General features: G+C 50.0%; 1 protein-coding gene across 2 annotated transcripts in view; it reads right to left on the bottom strand.

The window, feature by feature from the left end:
- GAB2 (GRB2 associated binding protein 2) overlaps positions 1-17,423 on the bottom strand; it is a 99,254-nt gene extending 81,831 nt beyond the window's left edge. For both annotated transcript variants that reach the window (XR_010612506.1, XM_065678857.1), the window contains exon 1: positions 17,178-17,423. Coding sequence is in view for 1 of the 2 variants with exons in the window: in XM_065678857.1 (XP_065534929.1) it covers positions 17,178-17,249 (72 nt within the window). In the remaining variant the exon portion in view is untranslated. The remainder of the gene's footprint in view (positions 1-17,177) is intronic.
- Between the last annotated feature and the right edge of the window lie 303 nt (positions 17,424-17,726).

The raw sequence follows: 17,726 nt of genomic DNA, 5'->3' as shown, positions 1-17,726 counted from the left end.
TCTATCTTGCTTTTGTGCAGTCCTGCTTGGAACAGGGGTTGCTCCTCTCAGCGTGGCTATCTGTCAAGGTAGAGGTTCAGGGTGGGCTTCTGGGATGCTCTGCAGCATAGGGATGCCCATAGCACCTCTCCTATGGAGCCAGGCTGAGAGAGCTGGGCTGGGTCAGCCTGGACAAGAGAAGGCTCCTGAAAGGGACACATGAGAGCAGCTCCAGTGCCTAAAGGGGCTGCAGGAAACCTGGAGAGGGGCTTTGGCCAAGGGCCTGTAGGGCCAGGCCAAGGGGAATGGCTTGAACCTGCCCAAGGGGAGACTGAGCTGAGCTCTTAGGCAGAAGCTCTTCCCTGTGAGGGTGCTGAGGCGCTGGCACAGGGTGCCCAGAGAAGCTGTGGCTGCCCCATCCCTGGCAGTGCTCAAGGCCAGGTTGGACACAGGGGCTTGGAGCAAGCTGCTCCAGTGAAAGGGGTCCCTGCCCGTGGCAGGGGTTGGAGCTGGAGGAGCTTTAAGGTCCCTTCCAACCCAAACCAGTCTGGGATTCTCTGATCCTTTCTGTACTCATTCCACTTTAAGATGGATTTGAAGAGGTGGCTCTACTCAGCGCCATGAAACCATGTCCTCAGCAAGTAAAATGCAAGATACTTGGTGGGGAAAGTGGGTTCCTGTTGACGACCCCCTAAATGTTAGAAATCAGATGAAAAGGAGAAAGGAAGAGTAAAATAAAATGTGAAGATGAGGGTACCAAAACATGGAGCTCACAGAGAGCTGCAGAGAGGAAACCTCTGAGCCCACCGCCTCCAGGCTCAGCCCATTGTCCCAAAGGCGAGTGGAGATAAAGCTCCTGATGACAAACCTCTACAGTACACCAGATGGTATCAGCTGTTCTGTGAGACTGCCACAGACCTTCCAACAGAACGAAACAACAGAGATCTGTTAGGTTTATTTGCCTTTATTTTTAATGCGACGCCTTCCTCCTCTTCTGAGCACGTGAAGATTGAGCTGGAGCCAGCACAGCGCTGGATGCAAGGAGCCCTATTTGGGGTCCACGCTTTCCAGGAGCTCAGACGCATTCCAGCCAAGATCTATTACTTAGAGAAACAGGTTCCAGCCTGGAAGATCTCAAAACCTTTGGAATTCCAAAACCTGGAAGATCTCAAAGATATTTGTAAATACTGGGGTTTGGCTCTGGTGCCTTTCTATGCAGGAGGAGTGGGGGGGACACCACTTTGTGAAGCTCCAAGCAACTGCTCTTCTGAAACCTAACAAGTTCAAATGATTGCCTCTATTATTTTGCATTCCTCCATGCTCTAAGTTCCAGGAGATACCTAAACATCCGAGCGCAAAGGCTGTCAGCGCAGCTCTTCCAGCCCAGCAGGAAGTAGGAGATATCTTTAGGGAGAGCCTATTTTGGGAGAGCTATCCAATTCCAAACGAAGCCCTCAGACTTCTTGCTATTATTCAGATTAAGGCAGCAGAGTAGGAGAGCTGAGGCATTCCCACAGCAGATCACATCGCTTCTCACTCTCAGTAGTGGAAGGGAGGTCTTTGTACGGATGAAGAACATGAAGGGAATTCCACAGTTAAGGTCCTGTGGGGTTTTGAGGTCTTGAGCACCTTGATATTTAGATGCAGTCGTGTTACTTCTCTCGCATGAGACCAAGTTCCTTTTTACTCCAAATATTCCAAGTGAAAAACATGTATAGGACAAAGAATTGCATTACAATAGCTTTGCACATCACCCAACACCTCTGTAGCATCAGCAGCCACGAGCAGGACACCCCAAGGCCCCACTGCTGAACAACTGGATTATGCTAAAGCAATTGCATCATACACTGTTGTTCTTTTTCTTTTACAACTCCTATTTTACACGTTCAGAACCATTTAATAGCCATCCCTCAGCTTCTTCCTTAAGGTTAATAAGTCAAAGCAGAAACACAGGGGAGTATGCAATGAAAAAGGCAAAACACTAAACCCCCCGCTGGCTGAGTTTAATATCTATTAGAATCCTTAGTCAGGATGGAAACATATTTATAACCACAAACCTCCACTAAATTACCTTAACAGCCTCTAGCTGTTGTGCTGATGGCCAAAACAGCACAGTAAATTACCAGCGCACTGTACAAAATTATACACACCGGTGTTAAACCGTGTTGTAGTCTCAGCTTCTCAAAAGCAGAGCAAGATTTACTCTTACTGCCCAACCTACATCACAGGGGTGTGCGCTGCCATGTGTTTACTCCCAAACCAGAGTAAATCCATGGATTTCTGCGATGTGGCACAAACCCATTGCCAAGCCCGCAATGAACACAGCATTGGCAACCACTGCTCGCCTTTCCCTCCTCCTTTCCCATGTCTGATTGACTTTCCACTCATCAGATTTTCCTGTCCAGCAGCTGAACTGAGTTTTTAGACAGGCTGAATTCGCTCCTAACCTCATTGGATGGACTTCAAGGCAAGGCACAAGCGAGGTGAACTTGGCTCAGAACACTTGGACGTTCTCAACATGAGACTGCAGGGACAGGGCATGCCAGGATGCAGGTTAGAAATGGGTAAGATGAAGATAAGATTGAAGGGTGTTGGTGTCTGGCTCCCAGCTCTCCATGGATTTGTTGCAGACCTTAAGAGATTCACTTAATCCCTGTGCACTTTAATCTCCTATTTATGAAGCAGGGATAGCAAAGACACAAGAGTCCAGCAAGCAACTTGGCAGCACAAAGGTGGAAAGGTTGGAAACGCACTGAGTGTCCAACCCCTTGGACCACCTCTTTGTTCTGCTGGGAGGTACAAAGCTAAAATCGTTTGTGTTCACACCACGCCTCAGTGCTATAATGCCAAGAGCTTGTAATGTTCAGGGTAGGACGGTGAATATCAGTAGGACTGAGGGTGCTGAGGCCCTGGCACAGGGTGCCCAGAGAAGCTGTTGCTGCCCCATCCCTGGCAGTGTTGGACAGGGCTTGGAGCAAGCTGTCCTAATGAAAGGTGTCCCTGCCCATGGCAATGGGTTGGAAATCTATGAGCTTTAAGGTCCCTTCCAACCCAAACCATTCTGTGATTCTATAACCAAAAGCTTGAGGGAACAAAATGAACCCAAGCCCAACCCACACCACTGAGCTCTGGGTACAAAAGGATATAGGTAGGAAATGGGAGAAGCAGATAGAGTAATATCCAGGAATATATGCCAACCCAGAGTGAATGTCTAAGATACAACGTGGGGAGCACCACAGCTCTTTTCTGGTCATGCTTTGGTGTCTGGTTTTCTAGTAAACTGATTTCTTATGGTTTTCTTTTAAATATATATAATTAGTTAGCACTCTCCCATGCTTGGAAGGAAACAAATCATAGAATCATAGAATGGTTAGGGTTGGAAAGGACCTTAAGATCATCCAGTTCCATCAAAGGTTTTGACCACATAGGAAAAAGAAGGTTAAACCTTGCCTATGCTACAGCTGATTCAGCAGTTATGCATGCAGCAGAGGGGAGCACATCAACCCCAAACATGTCATTCTGGCTTCTCACCTTCCTCCACAACCCAAGCTAGGGTTAGTTAGTGGGAGGCTTGAGGTACAAAGGAATGCAAAGAATAGGCTTTAAGTGCTCATCTCCTTAATTACAAATGCAAATCTTGAAGCTTCTCATCCCCAAGTGGCACTGAACAACTTGATCCTATCTGAAATTACAAGAGTGCCAGAGCAGCAGGTCCGTGCTCAACCCCACTTAACCTTAATGACAGCATTCAACAGCATCAAGCAGGTCATGGCAGACTCTTCTCAGAAGCAGGATAGGCAGAGAAATATCAATAATGGAATATTTTCCTCAAATACCGTGTTTAACTAAAAACTCATGCAAAAAAACCTAATTAACATCCTACAGGTAGCACAGGACAGATTTTGCTTCACATCTCCTTTTCAGTTCCAATCCAGTGCATGAGATCCAGTTTCCATCCGCCCAAAGACACTCATTTTGATCCCCACTGGGAACATCCAACATGCACTCCTGTGCAAAGAGTGTTGTGTGAAGCACAAACCAACTTGTGAACCACAATTCTTTGTGAACCACAACCCATTGCGAACCACACCATCAGCTTAGAATCGTAGAATCACAGAATGGTTTGGGTTGGAAAGGACCTCAAGATCACCCAGTTCCAACCCCCTGCCATGGGCAGGGACACCTCACACTAAACCATCCCACCCAGGGCTTCATCCAACCTGGCCTTGAACACTGCCAGGGATGGAGCACTCACAACCTCCCTGGGCAACCGATTCCAGTGCCTCACCACCCTAACAGGAAAGAATTTCCTCCTTATATCCAATCTAAACTTCCCCTGTTTAAGTTTGAACCCGTTACCCCTTGTCCTGTCACTACAGTCCCTGATGAAGAGTCCCTCCCCAGCATCCTTACAGGCCCCCTTCAGATAGTGGAAAGCTGCTCTGAGGTCTCCACACAGCTGCTGCACGTGAAGCAACTCCTGTATTAACACTCTGCAGACAACCTTATTCCCTACACACGACTGTCTTCAAACCTCGCTCCCTGGTACACCTCCCTGTGACAGCACATGATACATCAGCCCATCTGCACGCCAGCTGGCTGTACTGATTTGATGCTAAAAAAGAGTGCATTGATTGATTCCTGGTCGAAGCCTCAGCCAGCATGTTTTGCAAGGGGTTGAGAAAACAGCCTGATCCTTCCAGGCCCTCCCTTGTGTTGATTGTGGAGGGAATGCAAGGCAGGAGCTCAAAACATGGCTCTGGGAGCACCTTCATGGGTATGATGCTCTATGTTGCTGGTCCTGGACCAAAACACACCTCACCGCAGGTGGCAACTGTCTGAAAAGGCAAATGGAGGGAGCCCCATCACTAGGATTTCACCTGTTTGAGGTTTAAACCTAAAACCACTAATTTTGTTCCCTTTCCAGTGTTTTGTTCATGGCATCAACTTCTACAACAGCAGATACTCACATTACTCATGTCTCATCTTTAAAAGGTGCAAACTCAGAGTCGGTAGGAGGATGCATGTTTCTGCCCAATGGCACATCTATAGTGGAGGCAGAACTGGCTGAAGGATACAGAAACAAAAAGACCTCACAAGCTTTAACATCTGTGACCAGCTCCCCTTCTACATTTGATGCTGAGGGATCAGAAACATCGGATCTCCTCTCCTAGGTGCAAATCTCAGCGCTCCAAGAGTGGGTTCAAGTGATGGAGTGGGACACTTCTCACTAACCGTATCCCGGGCTGCATCCAAAGGAGCGTGACCAGCAGGGCGAAGGAGGTGATCCTGCCCCTCTGCTCTGCTCTTGTGAGACCTCACCTGGAGCACTGTGTGCAGTTCTGGTGTCCTCAACATAAAAAGGACATGGAACTGCTGGAACAAGTCCAGAGGAGGCCACGAGGATGAGCAGGGGACTGGAGCACCTCCTGTATGAAGACAGGCTGAGGAAGTTGGGGCTGTTGAGCCTGGAGATGAGAAGCTGCGTGGAGACCTCAGAGCAGCTTCCAGTGTCTGAAGGGGGCCTATAGGGATGCTGGGGAGGGACTCTTCATCAGGGACTGTAGTGACAGGACAAGGGGTGATGGGTTCAAACTGAAACAGGGGAAGTTCAGGTTGGAGATAAGGAGGAAGTTCTTTACTGTGAGGGTGCTGAGGCGCTGGCACAGGGTGCCCCGAGAAGTGATAATTGCTCCATCCCTGGTGGTGTTCAAGGCCAGGCTGGACAGAGCCTTGTGTGGGATGGTTTAGTGTGAGGTGTCCCTGCCCATGGCAGGGGGTTGGAACTGGGTGATCTTGAGGTCCTTTCCAACCCTAACCATTCTCTGATTCTCTCTGGTGAAGTGCCAAACACTTCCTGCGAGCAGGACCCTGGGGTGCTCCCATCAGAAGCCTCACAAGCCAAGCTAAGATGCTGTCCCTGCTCTGCACTGACAGCAGCCCGGCAGGCTCTTATCAGGGCACTTTCTCATTCCCTTTCTTTGGAAGGTGGCTGTCCCTCGCCGCTCCAGAAGCCTGGCATGTGAAGCTTTCCCAGGCTCCTAATCACTCTCATCACCCTCCTCCAAAGAGTCTGGTGTCAGGGGTCCACCCACATGCACATTGCTGCAGGATAAAGCCCTGATTGCTGCCAGGAAAACTCCCAGCTCCCTGCCTTGCCTCGCTCCACGCACACAGAGGGCTCAGAGAGGGATCCACACATCCAGGGCTAGCTCCAAACCTCAATCCCCTATTTTAAGCCCTAAGCAGGGACCAGTCTGCATTCCTGACATCCCATCTCTTTCTTCCCTTTACTTTATTTATTCCCTTCCCTCAAGGGCTTTAAGCCTGCCACAATCACAGACAGCTCACTGTATGGATGATGTAAGGCCAGGCTGGAGGTAACAACGGGGCTCAGCTGCTTCCCCTCTCTCCTGCCACCCCAGCCCTGCACCCTGACCCCCAAAACAATGAGCCCTTCTATTCCCCACCGCCCCGCTGGAAACTCCAGCCTGACGTTACGTGTAATGGGCAGTGGGCGAGGCGGGCAGGGAGGGCGAGAGGGAGGGAGAACACAAGCCTCAAGTCATCGATTCTTGGGTCAAAGCAAACAAGGGCTTTCCTGGGAGATTCCGATCTGGAGGGAGCTATTTAGGAGCAACAGGGAGAGCCAGAATCAAAGGAGCTGTGTGCAGCGTAGAAGGCATGGAAGCAGAGAGGGTCTTCTATGCTGCCCATAAGCCACAAGGGGCATTTATTATGTTTGACCCTTCCTGTGCTGGCTGGTTCTCAAGCACAGTACCTGCATGAAAGCAGTGTGAGAAGGAGATCTGGAGGTGCCCTCTGTAGGGCTGGAGAGTGAGACTTTGCAAGGGAAAAGCAACTACGGAGTACCAAACCCCTAGGCTGAATTACATCCTCCCTTTTCCATGGGGCACTGTTTCAAGCCAAGAGCATCCGGAGGGCACTCAAACCCCACATGTCTCCCCTGCAAATAAACTATAACCCCCCAAAAGATGTTTAATAAGTATGTGGATGAAGATGTGCAGAACAGATTGGTAGCAATGATTAACAACTACCCCATTTAGCACCACTACTATGAGATAAAATAGTACAGACAATCGTAAGTAATGCCTAGTCCAACAGCAGCACACAGCAGACCTACAACAACTCTTTGAAGCTGAACATTTAGAAGACACCTCAATGTCGCCAGAAAAAAGGAGCTAAAGTAAGGTTTACTAATCAGGGCTGGAAACAAGACATAAACCCTGTTTGGGCATTAAATAGCCAAGGAGTTTGTTTAGCAAGTCAACTTGCGTCCTTTGGCAGCCACACGAAAGTCCATGTGGATGCTCAGAAGGTCAGTGAGGAACCTGAACGGGCAAGGGAGCAACTGTGATCATCGGCAAAACTGAATGGCTGTAAATCTACAGAATCCAAAACAGCACAAATCTTTGCCTGAAAAATGTTATTTCCATCTTACCATATGGATGCGGGAGCTGGAACTCCACCAAGGAGATGTCTAAATGCCTTCCAAAGCAAACGCCTTTGGAAAACACCAGGTTTGAATGGAATAAGATGCATAACAAGTACCGAGATGCTATTAGGACAGCATCTTCATTCCAGGAGACTCAATGGAAATCTCTTGGATGCGTCCAAAAGGCATTGGGAAGCAAAAGAAATAATAAGTAATACTAATAAAACAACCAGGAGACATTTATGTCAATAGATTAAAGGCGAAAGAGAGACCAAACATACAGGATTTACAAATTCAGAGGCTGCATGGAGAAGAGTCCAGAGTGGCCAGAGATGGAAAAGCTTCCCAAGCAATGGAAAGGAAGAAGCAATTTGAATGCGTATAGAGAAATGTCCAAGAGCTGTTCTCCACTGGTCCTGCCTTAAAGCCAGCTTTAAACTATAAATAAAACCACCCTATTTCTGGCCCAGGAGTGAAGCTCCTATCCTGAAGAGGCATCACCGCGGGGTGAGAATATTCACATTTGGACGGAGAAGTTCATTTCTAGGTACTGGTGTAATGCAGACAACAAGGCTGATGCAACATTTCCCAGTTCCTAACTTTCTCCAGGAAAACTACGCAAGAACTCACAAAAAAAACCCAAGGAACCAAATACGAAAAGACAAACCCAGAGATGAAATCACTCCCGCCAGGTTGCTGGCATCAAATGATTCCAGATTCATTGGAGAAACAGGCACCGCTGGCTGTCTTACAGCAAGAAACATGCTTCCAGTACTCATCTTTTCCTCCTGTTCTTTAAAAGCACAGCTTGCAGGCTAAAGATGATTACGAGTTGGGTTTTGTTTGACCAAGGCTAGATTCAAGCTATTAACCACTATTATTTTATTACAATTAATTCATTACTATAATAAATTATTGTTATTATTGTTATTATTTTTATTCATAGTAATAGTAATAATAATAATTGAAACACGGCATATATATAAGTTGCTGTATGGCTAAGTACAATTAATGACATACATACGACTGTACTGTGCACCGACGTTGAGGAATTCCTCCTTGTACAATGTAAAAGGAGGTCAGACAGTGGCAGATATACCTGAGGTGCAAGCGTGCTTGCCTGGAGGCATGCACATGGTCTGCATCTCTTCTTAAGGTCTCAGGTCGGTGCTCTGTGATTCCACATGCTGAATGTTTGCTTGTTCTGTCGCTAAGCATGAATAAGAAGAGGGATGCTCTACACTGGCCGTTCTATACAGCACCTTCACAGCCAATTTGCTGCTGGTTTAACTCATGATAACCACAAAGCTGGTTTCACTTGGCAGCAGAGTGCTCAGGTGCTGGTTTGATTTCTCAGAATTCAGATTGAAAAAGCCTAAGAATGAGCAAACCCACCCATCCTTGTGTGACAGCGAGACCTGGACCACTTCACACCAGCATTTCCAGGCCAGCAACTCTGAAAGCTAAATGCATCCAGCCATGGTGGGATATTAACCTAGTGGTGTATGAGAGTGCAAACAAATCACTTCTAACACCAATGACTTCTCAGATGGGATGAGAAACTGGAAAAGGCAAATAAAAACCCAACCCAGCCTTTCCCTGCTCTGCTCCATTCAAGCTTGTGGCACTGTGTGATGGGGAAGGTCTAGAGTTAAGGAAGAGAAACCATTTGATGTACAAACAAGAATGAGGATTTTTCCTTTCTCAACCTATGTCTAGTAGTTAAACAGAATTACAGGAGCCATTGCCAGACTGTGGAGATACCAGAAGAAACTTTGGAGGCCAGGTCTACCCCTATCTTAGCCCACAGAAGCTGTGGCTGCCCCATCCCTGGCAGTGCTCAAGGCCAGGTTGGACACAGAGGCTTGGAGCAAGCTGCTCCAGTGGAAGGGGTCCCTGCCTGTGGCAGGAGGGTGGAACTGGATGAGCTTTAAGATCTTTTCCAACCCATTCTCTGATCCGTATGAGGAACGCTACTGTAAGTGCATCTCAGTGACACATAGCAGAGATCCAGGATGTCCCAGAAGCTTTGGGAGCCTTTCCAGAGCCAGGTGTCACAGCTAGTGCCACGGGCTCTCCACAGCCCCCCAGTGACACAGCCAGGCTTCCCGCTCAGAGCTCCAGATGAGGAAATCACAACAGGCTGTATTTACATGACAGCTCTCGACCGAAGGATATGCCAAGGTGTGCCGCAATTAAAATTCCATAAAGTTACCCAGCCGAAGGACACTATAGGATAATAAACATCTGCATATTGCTGACACTGGGCTTAACCTCTTTTTACCCAAACCCTTGTCAGAATGGGTCTATCCCACAGAGTAAGTCTGAGAGGAGAAGGAGAGGCTGTGCAGAACAGCAGCAACAGCAGTTCAGAAACCTCTTTCGGCTCTATTGCTGCTCTTCATGTGCCCTGAAGTGAATCAAAATCTCTCTTCCTCATTTCTCCCACCTCCTGAGATAGGGATAAGTGTGCTTTTTTACCACTGTCAGGTGCTATAAGGTCTACTTAAGAAGTATGATAGGAAAGTGAGACTTTAAAGACTTGACAGGAGTACTGAAAGGAAGGGCAGATTGTATTGAAAGCAGTGATTTTGGATCAACTCATCTTGGAGAGCACCCAGATGACCTTGGCAACCTTACCAGCTATATCCCTGCTAGAACTGGACCAGTTGCAATCCCCTTCCATAGCTTCACCCATCCCCAGCAGCTTGCAAGCAGCTTGGAACCCCCTGGCTCAGGTAGAAGCGATGATTCCAAGTTGAGTTCCCAGCTGTGGGGATGACACTGAACACAAGGGCAGCCAAACCACTGACTTGCTCCATGCCTCTGTTTCCCCATCTGACCAAACCCTTCAGGGCAGATGTGGTCTCACCAAACACCCAGAGCACTGAGCCCTAATCCCAGTCACCTCAGCTGCTACCGTAACCCAAATAAATAGACTTGCTCTTCCTTTGAGTCACTACTATAAATTAAGTGCTTCGGTCTGGTAAACACCATTACATCACCTCTTGCATCTGACACTGGCTAGAAGAAAAAGAGAGGAAAATATAGGGTTTCAGTATCACTTCTGCTCTTTCCCAAAGAGAAACAAAGCCAGCTTCCTCTTACACTGTCCTTGAGTATTGTCTGTCTTCCTTAAGTTCAACCTGTGCTTTGCCACCACCAACCTTGTACATTCACTGTGGGCTTTGCCAGGACCATCGGCCTACTCTGAAGTCATGACAGGCAGCTGAAGAGTCACTCCAGCTGTCTTAGCAAAGCCAAAGCACTGGGGGAATACACAAGTTCCACTCCCCATGCAACACACGGATTCCTTACCTCTATGGGCATGTCCACCTCAATCAATGCAATGCTTTGGTAAGACATGCCCTGACCAAACCAGTTTGAGTTTCAGCAGCTGAAGAGCTGCCCCAGCACAGCACTTCTCCCGGGTAGCTTGTGTTGGTAGGAACCAAAACAAGGACTATGCACCTGCACATGGAGCTGGGCTAAAGCAGCTACACTGCTTCTTAGATTGATGGCTCCATGCTGTGTAATGCCACAGAGGTATCAACTGTTGGGTTGGAGGCTCCCTGGGAGGTCTCTGGTCCAACCCTGCATTCAGGTGTGATGAGATCAGATCAGCCAAGTCTTGAAAACCTCCAAAGACTGAGACCCTACAGCCTCTATGGGAGCCTGTTCCTTTGTGCCATGACGCTCTTACTGGAGGAGCTTCCCTGTAATCCAACCTGAACCTCCAAAGCTGGTTTGTGGTTGTTACAAAGAAGAGTTTGACTCTATCATCCCCATAAACCATCCTTGAAATAGATGCAGGTTATTAGATTGAAAGTATTTCAAGGCCAGGTTGGACAAGGCTTGCAGCAACCAAAGTGGAAGGTGTCCCTGTCCATGCAGGGGGTTGGAACTGGATGAGCTTAAGGTCCTTTCCAACCCATACCATTCTGACTCTGTGATGACAATGTACCACCATCTGCCAAGAGATGCTACAGTGGGTGAAGGAATGCAGCCCCACACTCAAACTAACCCCAAGAGAACGTTGCAGGGAAGAGGTTTTGACTCATCAGCAATGATGCAGCAGAGAAACGAGTTATGGAGCATGGCCTTTGCGCAGCATTGCACAAGAGAGGTGGTGCTGCAGGAGTGCTGTTGGGCACTGCCCTTGTAAGCAAAATGCACCCCCTGACCTGCAACACCTTCTCTGGTGGAGCAAGGGCTCATCCCTCCTCTGAATCATGGGGCAGATGACAGCAGCTAAAACCTCTGATGGGCTTTTTGCATCAGGGCTGGAGATGACAGAGGAGGAGCAGGGTGCAGCGAGGCAGCTTGACAGACATGAAGTCATGGAGCTCAGTGCTGTCAAAACCTTCTACAAAGGACCTGTTTGCACTGGGTCAGAGGACTTTCCATCAGCAGATCCATGTGACATGATGAGTGTCCTGAGCCTCTTTGCTATCCCTCCCTGAATTCAGGCTCAAAATCCATGAAGTCACCCAAACCAGCACTGGAGGGGACTTGTGGAGAAGCTGTTGAATTTATTCCACTGGATCAGCTCTCCTAAGCGCAGTGTGGCCAACCTGATCTTCCAAACTTCCACCGATGGAGATTCCAAGCCCATCCCAACCCATCTGTTCCAATGCTCCGCTCCTCTGGCAATCAGCAGTTAGGAAGTTTTTTCCTAACACTTGTTTCCCTTGGTACAGTTTGAGCTCAGCATTTCTTGGCCTCTCACCGCTGGCCATGGAGAAAAGTTTACACCCTTCCCCTTTGCAGCTACATCTGACATACTTGAGAGCTGTTATTTCTCCTTTCAGCCCTCTCATCCTCAATTTCCTTCAATCTTTCCATGTTTTTGAAGTTTCTTCTCATTTTTGGTGCTTTTCTCTGGGGTCTCTGCAACTGTTTCCTATTTTCCATAGAGGGGAGTATCCTGAATCAGGCCTGGCACAGGCAAATGTGAAAGCAACCAGTGAGAGTGACTCCAGATGAGTCCATGGAGATGCTGCGAGGGCTGGAGCAGCTCTGCTCTGGAGCCAGGCTGAGAGAGCTGGGCTGGGGCAGCCTGGACAAGAGAAGGCTCCTGAAGGGGAGACCTGAGAGCAGCTCCAGTGCCTAAAGGGGCTGCAGGAAAGCTGGAGAGGGGCTTGGGACAAGGGCCTGTAGGGACAGGCCAAGGGGGAATAGGTTGGACAGGGCTTGGAGCAATCTGCTCCAGTGGAAGGGGTCCCTGCCCATGGCAGGGGTTGGAGCTGGAGGAGCTTTAAGGTCCCTTCCAACCCAAACCATTCCATGATTCTCTGATTTTCAGACCCCCCCCGGCTCCCACCAGCACTGGGTCAAGGCACAGCACATAAAAGCCTGTTCCCATTACACTGGAGGTCAAATTTTGCAAATGGCCTTTTCCAATGCCCTGCAACGCTGCGAGCTCAGACACTCGGGTACCCGCCCGACACAGAATGAGGCCACGCAAATGGAGGCTGAAACGCGGCACTTGTTCAACAGTGAAAATGAACACTGGAGTGAGGTGTGGAGGTGATAGGCTCCTGTGGGCTGAAAGCATTTTAGGTCATTTTGAGGTATAGGAGTCACGAAAGCCCCCTCTTTCAGTTTATAGCCACTCCCCCTTGTCCCATCACTCCATGCCCTTTAAAAATCTTATATCCTCCCTTACAGAGGGCATTCTTGCTGTGCATCTTCAAGTGGGATATGAAGGATACACTTCAGCGGCCAAAAGAAGCCCCTGGTCAGAGAGATATCCATAGGAATACAGCTGCAACCAGCCCATTTTACCCCCCTGTAACTCTTCTGCTCACCCCATCAGAGAGGAGCAGATCTTCTTATAACCTTGATTTAACTACTTCTGCTTGATGTAAAAACGACAGCCAAACTCTCCCCCCCAAACAGCCCAGCGAGGAAAACCAAAAAAGCACTAAAGCATTGTAAAACAAGGCAAGAAGCAAATTAATCAGAACTGCAGACACACATCGCAGCCAGCCAGAGAATCCTCTGGCTTCACAGTCCATAAAGGAGCCAGCAGTGCACTGATTTAACGATAGGAAGCAAAGAGCTGCTCGACATCGACAGCCCTTATTCTTTACATTGCTTTCCTGCCAGAGAGCCCCATCAGTGGCATGGATAGACACAGAACACCACACTCTGCCCCCACGTCTAACGTGGGAGACAACAGACAGGCACGTCCAGAGCGAGAGCACCAGGAGACAGTGAGTCAGTGCAGCCCGGCACAACATGCGCCGGTCTCGGCTCGCTGGTCACACAGCTGAAGCCAAGGGGGTTGTTTGGGGATTGGGCTTTTTTTCATGGGTGTTGGAAGGAGGAGACTTAAAACCAGCTCCGTGCTTTGTGGCAAAACCAAGGAGACCCTTCCATGCGTGAAAGGCAAAGGGGAGAAGGTGGGGACAGGCTTTTAATAGGACCTGTTGTGATAGGACAAGGGGGAATGGTTTTGAACTAAAAGAGCATTGATTCAGGGTAGATCTCAGGCAGAAGCTCTTCCCTGTGAGGCTGGTGAGGCACTGGCACAGGATGCCCAGAGGAAGGGTAAATGCTCCATCCCTGGCAGTGTTCAAGGCCAGGTTGGACACAGGGGCTTGGAGCAAGCTGCTCCAGTGGAAGGGGTCCCTGCTCATTGTAGGGGGCTTGGACTAGATGCCAGTAAAGGTCCCTTCCAACACAAGCCAGTCTATGAAAGTACAAAAGTGTTCGCCTGAAAAGAACCCCACGCAAGCTGAGGATGGAGCTTGGCATCCATGCAGAAGGGAGATGGAAAGTGGTACTTTGGTACCTGCTCCACTTTTGACCTTCAATTATTTTGTTACCTTTTATTATCAGCACTATAGCAGCATTATATATATATATATAAAAATTATAATATATATATAATATATATATATGTATATATATAATTATAGGGCTCATCTGAGCTCATGGCCAAACTGCCTAGGGTCTACATGAACCCCAGTCCCCAGTTACGAGACGGAAGAGAGGTACCATTCATCTCAACCTCGAAGCAGTCATGGTGTGAATGTTCCCCGATGGAATAGCAAATCCAGACACTGGTATTTCCCAGAGCATTGTACAAAGAGGTCCTACATCGAGTACCCCCATCTCACATAAACACAACCCTCTGAAGTGAAACCGAGCAGGTATTGATATAAATGCAGATTAACACTCCATGGATTAGGTGTGGGGAGGAATCCCCTTCCCCAGCCGCTCTGCATGGGAGGGAGAAAGTACATTCAGCCCTTTCCTGCCTTGCCAAAGATCTCCTTGAGAAGTAAAACCAAAACAAAAGCAGGCTTATGAAAGCCCAGCACTTCAAGGACAGCGTCAGCAACACACCCATGAGCGGACACGTACGTCTGAAATGCACTTGTCAGAGAGAAAATAGATCTATCATCTACCCTGTGTCGATAGAGCCAGAGCAGGAACTTCAAACCCGATTAGCAGCATCCTGCAGCCCGAGATTCCTCCTTTGAGGTCTCAAAGCAGAACATAAACCAAAGGCACAAGGAAAATGGCAAAGGACTCACTATCTTGCCTTTGAGTGTAACACTGCGATGGCTGAAACTCACCTGTGCATGAAAACCAAAGTCCAGCCATGTGGGTTTGCTGTAGGTGAAGGCTTGATGGGAGCAAAGCCGTCATAGAAGCATAGAGTTAACCAGGTTGGAAAAGACCTTTACGATCATCAACTCCAAACATTATCACCACTAACCCATGGCACGGAGGGCCTGGTTTGTGAACACTTCCAGGGATGGTGACTCCAGCACTGCCCTGGGGATTGTCGGAATACGACATCAGCCTCAAGCTCCACCACATCTTGAGCCATTCTCAAAGAGAACCCGATCAACACACCAACACCCTGACCGCATGCCGCAGCCATATAAACACACTAATAACCATTAAAAAGCAACGGGATGGGGACAGCACCACGCAAGACACAATCCAAACTGAACCCAACACTTCCAACTCCAGCCATCGAAGCAGGAAGCCGGCACAACTGGTGCGACTGGGAGGGAAGTCCCACTGACCACTGAGATCCCCTCGAGCGACACGTGCCAAGCATCGCTTCCTGCCCTGCGTGGGACAAGCCGGGCCCGTCTCAGCACGGCTGCGTTTCCTCCAGGGTGGGAATGGGGATGCTTGGAAAGCCAAAGGTGGCTTTTGCAAAGCGCTTTGGGATGTTGTGGGGATGAAAAGCACTCTTCTGCACACGGATAATGAGCGCTAACCGCCGGCGTGTCACACCCTCATGGGGAGCGCTTAAGCAGCTTTATTCGGCTCCCGCTGGAATGCCGGAGCACAAGCTGGATATTCAGAAGGCGATGTGAGCGCCCTTTCAAGGGGCAGATGCTGGGGAGCTAATGATGGTTGATGAGTTAAGGCCACTGGTGACTCAGGATCAGCAATTAGTTGATTTCTGCAGGGAGGGAGGGAGGGAGGAAGGTGCTTTGCTCCATTAAGCTAAAAGCATCCTCCACAGTTCACTGTGCACAAAGTCGTTCTGTCCATGTGCCACAAAGCCTGCTACACACATCAGGGACTCGATATTTCCCATGTAAACACCCTCCCTGTTCTACCTCTGTCTCAGTGTATTTGGGGGGACAGGGAGCAAAAGAACCGGGTTCCCTCATGGTCCCATGCCAATCCGATCCTTCTTCAGAGAGCATCGGGCACACAAGAGCAACCAAACACACTGTTTAATGCACAGGGATGTGGCACCACTGATGTCTAAGGGGCTGCACCCACTCGGACAAGGCTAATACCATGGGATCACAAACTGGATACTCCTCCAGCCCTGCCCTAGGCTGTGATACTACAGACACCCCCCTCCCTCCTAAAGGCAGGCAGCGATGCTTCAATCCATCAACAACCGGCACTGTGGAGCCACCAGCTGCACTTGTTCTGCTGCCGATCCCGAAACGCGCACAGGCAAAAGCAACAGGACCAGAGGACAACCCGGTTTGTGCCGACCCCAACCGGGAAGGGAGCCTTTCCCACAGGCTGCATCCCAGCCAGCCAAAACCTGGCTGAGGACACCGGAGGCAGGGAATGGGACCCCGGCTTCATCGCGGGGAGCGATGTGCCGAGTCATGGGATGGCAGCAGGACGTCGCCGCCTTCCCGAGCTCCAACGCTGGCGGCGCACGGCGGGGCCGTCAGGAGGGAGCAAGGAACAGTTAACGTCTTTCAGGGAGCGGGGAATGTGACAGGGCTGGCATTTGGACCCTTCCCTTTACAACTTGTTTGAAGTGTTTGATCTCAGCCGCTAATGACACCGAAGGCTATCGGAGCGCTACTGGTGCTATCTTCAAAGCGTTGCAACCTTCAATGATTAATAGGAACCGTGCACGGGGAGGGGGAAGCGACCGTTAAGGGGGGGTGCAAGGAAGGGGGAGGACACCCAAGATGTGTTATTTCTCTTTGGGACCAACGTATTCCCAAGCTCCCCATATAAAACACACGACTTTAAAGACGGGTGGGATAAGCGGGTGTCCGCTCCAGCCGTTGCCACCACCCGGGGCAGGGGTTGAGGTGGGGAAAGGGGGCTCGGAGATGCTCCCACCGCCCTTCCCAAGCAGAGTAGAGCCAAGACCGAGCCTTCCATGCCCGGGTAAGGGGCAGCGAGCCTCGGGGCGGGCGGTGGCAGGTGCACCGGGTACCAAAGGGTGAAGGGGATACAGGGAAGGGGTAGGGATGCGAGATAGGGATGGTCTGAGACTTACGTATCTCCGTAACTTCTTCTCCGGCGGTGACTTTCGGAGCCAGCCCGAGCACACAACCTCCCCGCCGCTCATCGCGGCGGCCGGGCGCTGCCTCCCGGCGCTCAGCGCCCATGGAAGGCGGTGGGAGGATGGATGTGCGGATGGATGGATGGGTGGATGGATGGATAGAGGGAAGGGAGGGAGGAAGGGAAAGGGGGGGTGTGGGGTGTGTGTGTGTGCGATGAGCGCCTCCCCCGCCGCCGCCGCCGCTCGGCTGCGAGCGGGGAAGCAGGAAACCGGCTCCTTCCCCGACTCACCACGCCTCCCGCCCGGCCCGGCGCCCCGCCAGCCCGCTTTAAAGATACAAACCCCGCGGGGAGCGAGGGCTGCCCGGCCCCCGGCAGCTCCCCCCCCCCCCCCCCCCACCGCCGACCCGGGGGGGGTTTGGTTCATTCCTGCCGCCCCCCGCACTCATCCAGCGCCTGTAAACTTTGTACGCACCGCAGGGGGGATGTGCAGAGAGATGCCTTAATGAAGACCCCCCCCCCCCCAACAAACCCTTCCACTATG

This window comes from Lathamus discolor, chromosome 4 (genome assembly GCF_037157495.1).
Source record: "Lathamus discolor isolate bLatDis1 chromosome 4, bLatDis1.hap1, whole genome shotgun sequence".
Lineage (NCBI taxonomy): Eukaryota > Metazoa > Chordata > Aves > Psittaciformes > Psittacidae > Lathamus > Lathamus discolor.
This window is presented reverse-complemented; position numbering and strand designations above follow the sequence as displayed.